Here is a 432-nt window from a genome sequence, read left to right on the forward strand (position 1 = left end):
GATGTTATAGTTAGTGATGGAAATAAATATGAGAATGCTGTGAAATATTTTATAAATAATACTGCAGAAAGTGAAGAAATATCAGTGAAGAGGGTGTCGTCAAAGAGCAAGTGGAGAAATCCTATTTGTTTTTCAATGTTGGTTAGAGAAAAGAAGAGGATTAGAAGTTACCTCATTTATTAAAATCACATCCTAGTGGAAAAACTTATCTTAGTAAAAGTGGTGGTTTAATAGCGCGAGTTTGGGCATTTAAGAAATTTGAATATACATTTGGAGAATTGCTTAAAGGGAAGTGGGGAGTGGTGGTCAGAGCAGAGTATTTACAAACCGTTGTTAATATGGAGTGCGCACAGGAGGAAGATGTTGGACAGAGATTTGTTTTGCGGAGCGGGATGACTGTATTATGAAGAAATATTGTTTACTATTCCACTT

General features: G+C 35.2%; 1 pseudogene across 1 annotated transcript in view; it reads left to right on the plus strand.

The window, feature by feature from the left end:
* The first annotated feature begins 101 nt into the window (after positions 1 to 101).
* TEOVI_000597600:pseudogene overlaps positions 102 to 432 on the plus strand; it is a 559-nt pseudogene continuing 228 nt past the window's right edge. The window contains 4 exon segments of the mRNA in view: positions 102 to 290; positions 292 to 348; positions 351 to 395; positions 397 to 432. The exon segment at positions 397 to 432 is cut by the window's right edge and continues 102 nt beyond it. Of these exon segments, the coding sequence occupies positions 102 to 290; positions 292 to 348; positions 351 to 395; positions 397 to 432 (327 nt within the window).

The sequence above is a fragment of the Trypanosoma equiperdum genome (assembly GCF_001457755.1).
Source record: "Trypanosoma equiperdum strain OVI genome assembly, contig: ctg_1845, whole genome shotgun sequence".
NCBI lineage: Eukaryota > Euglenozoa > Kinetoplastea > Trypanosomatida > Trypanosomatidae > Trypanosoma > Trypanosoma equiperdum.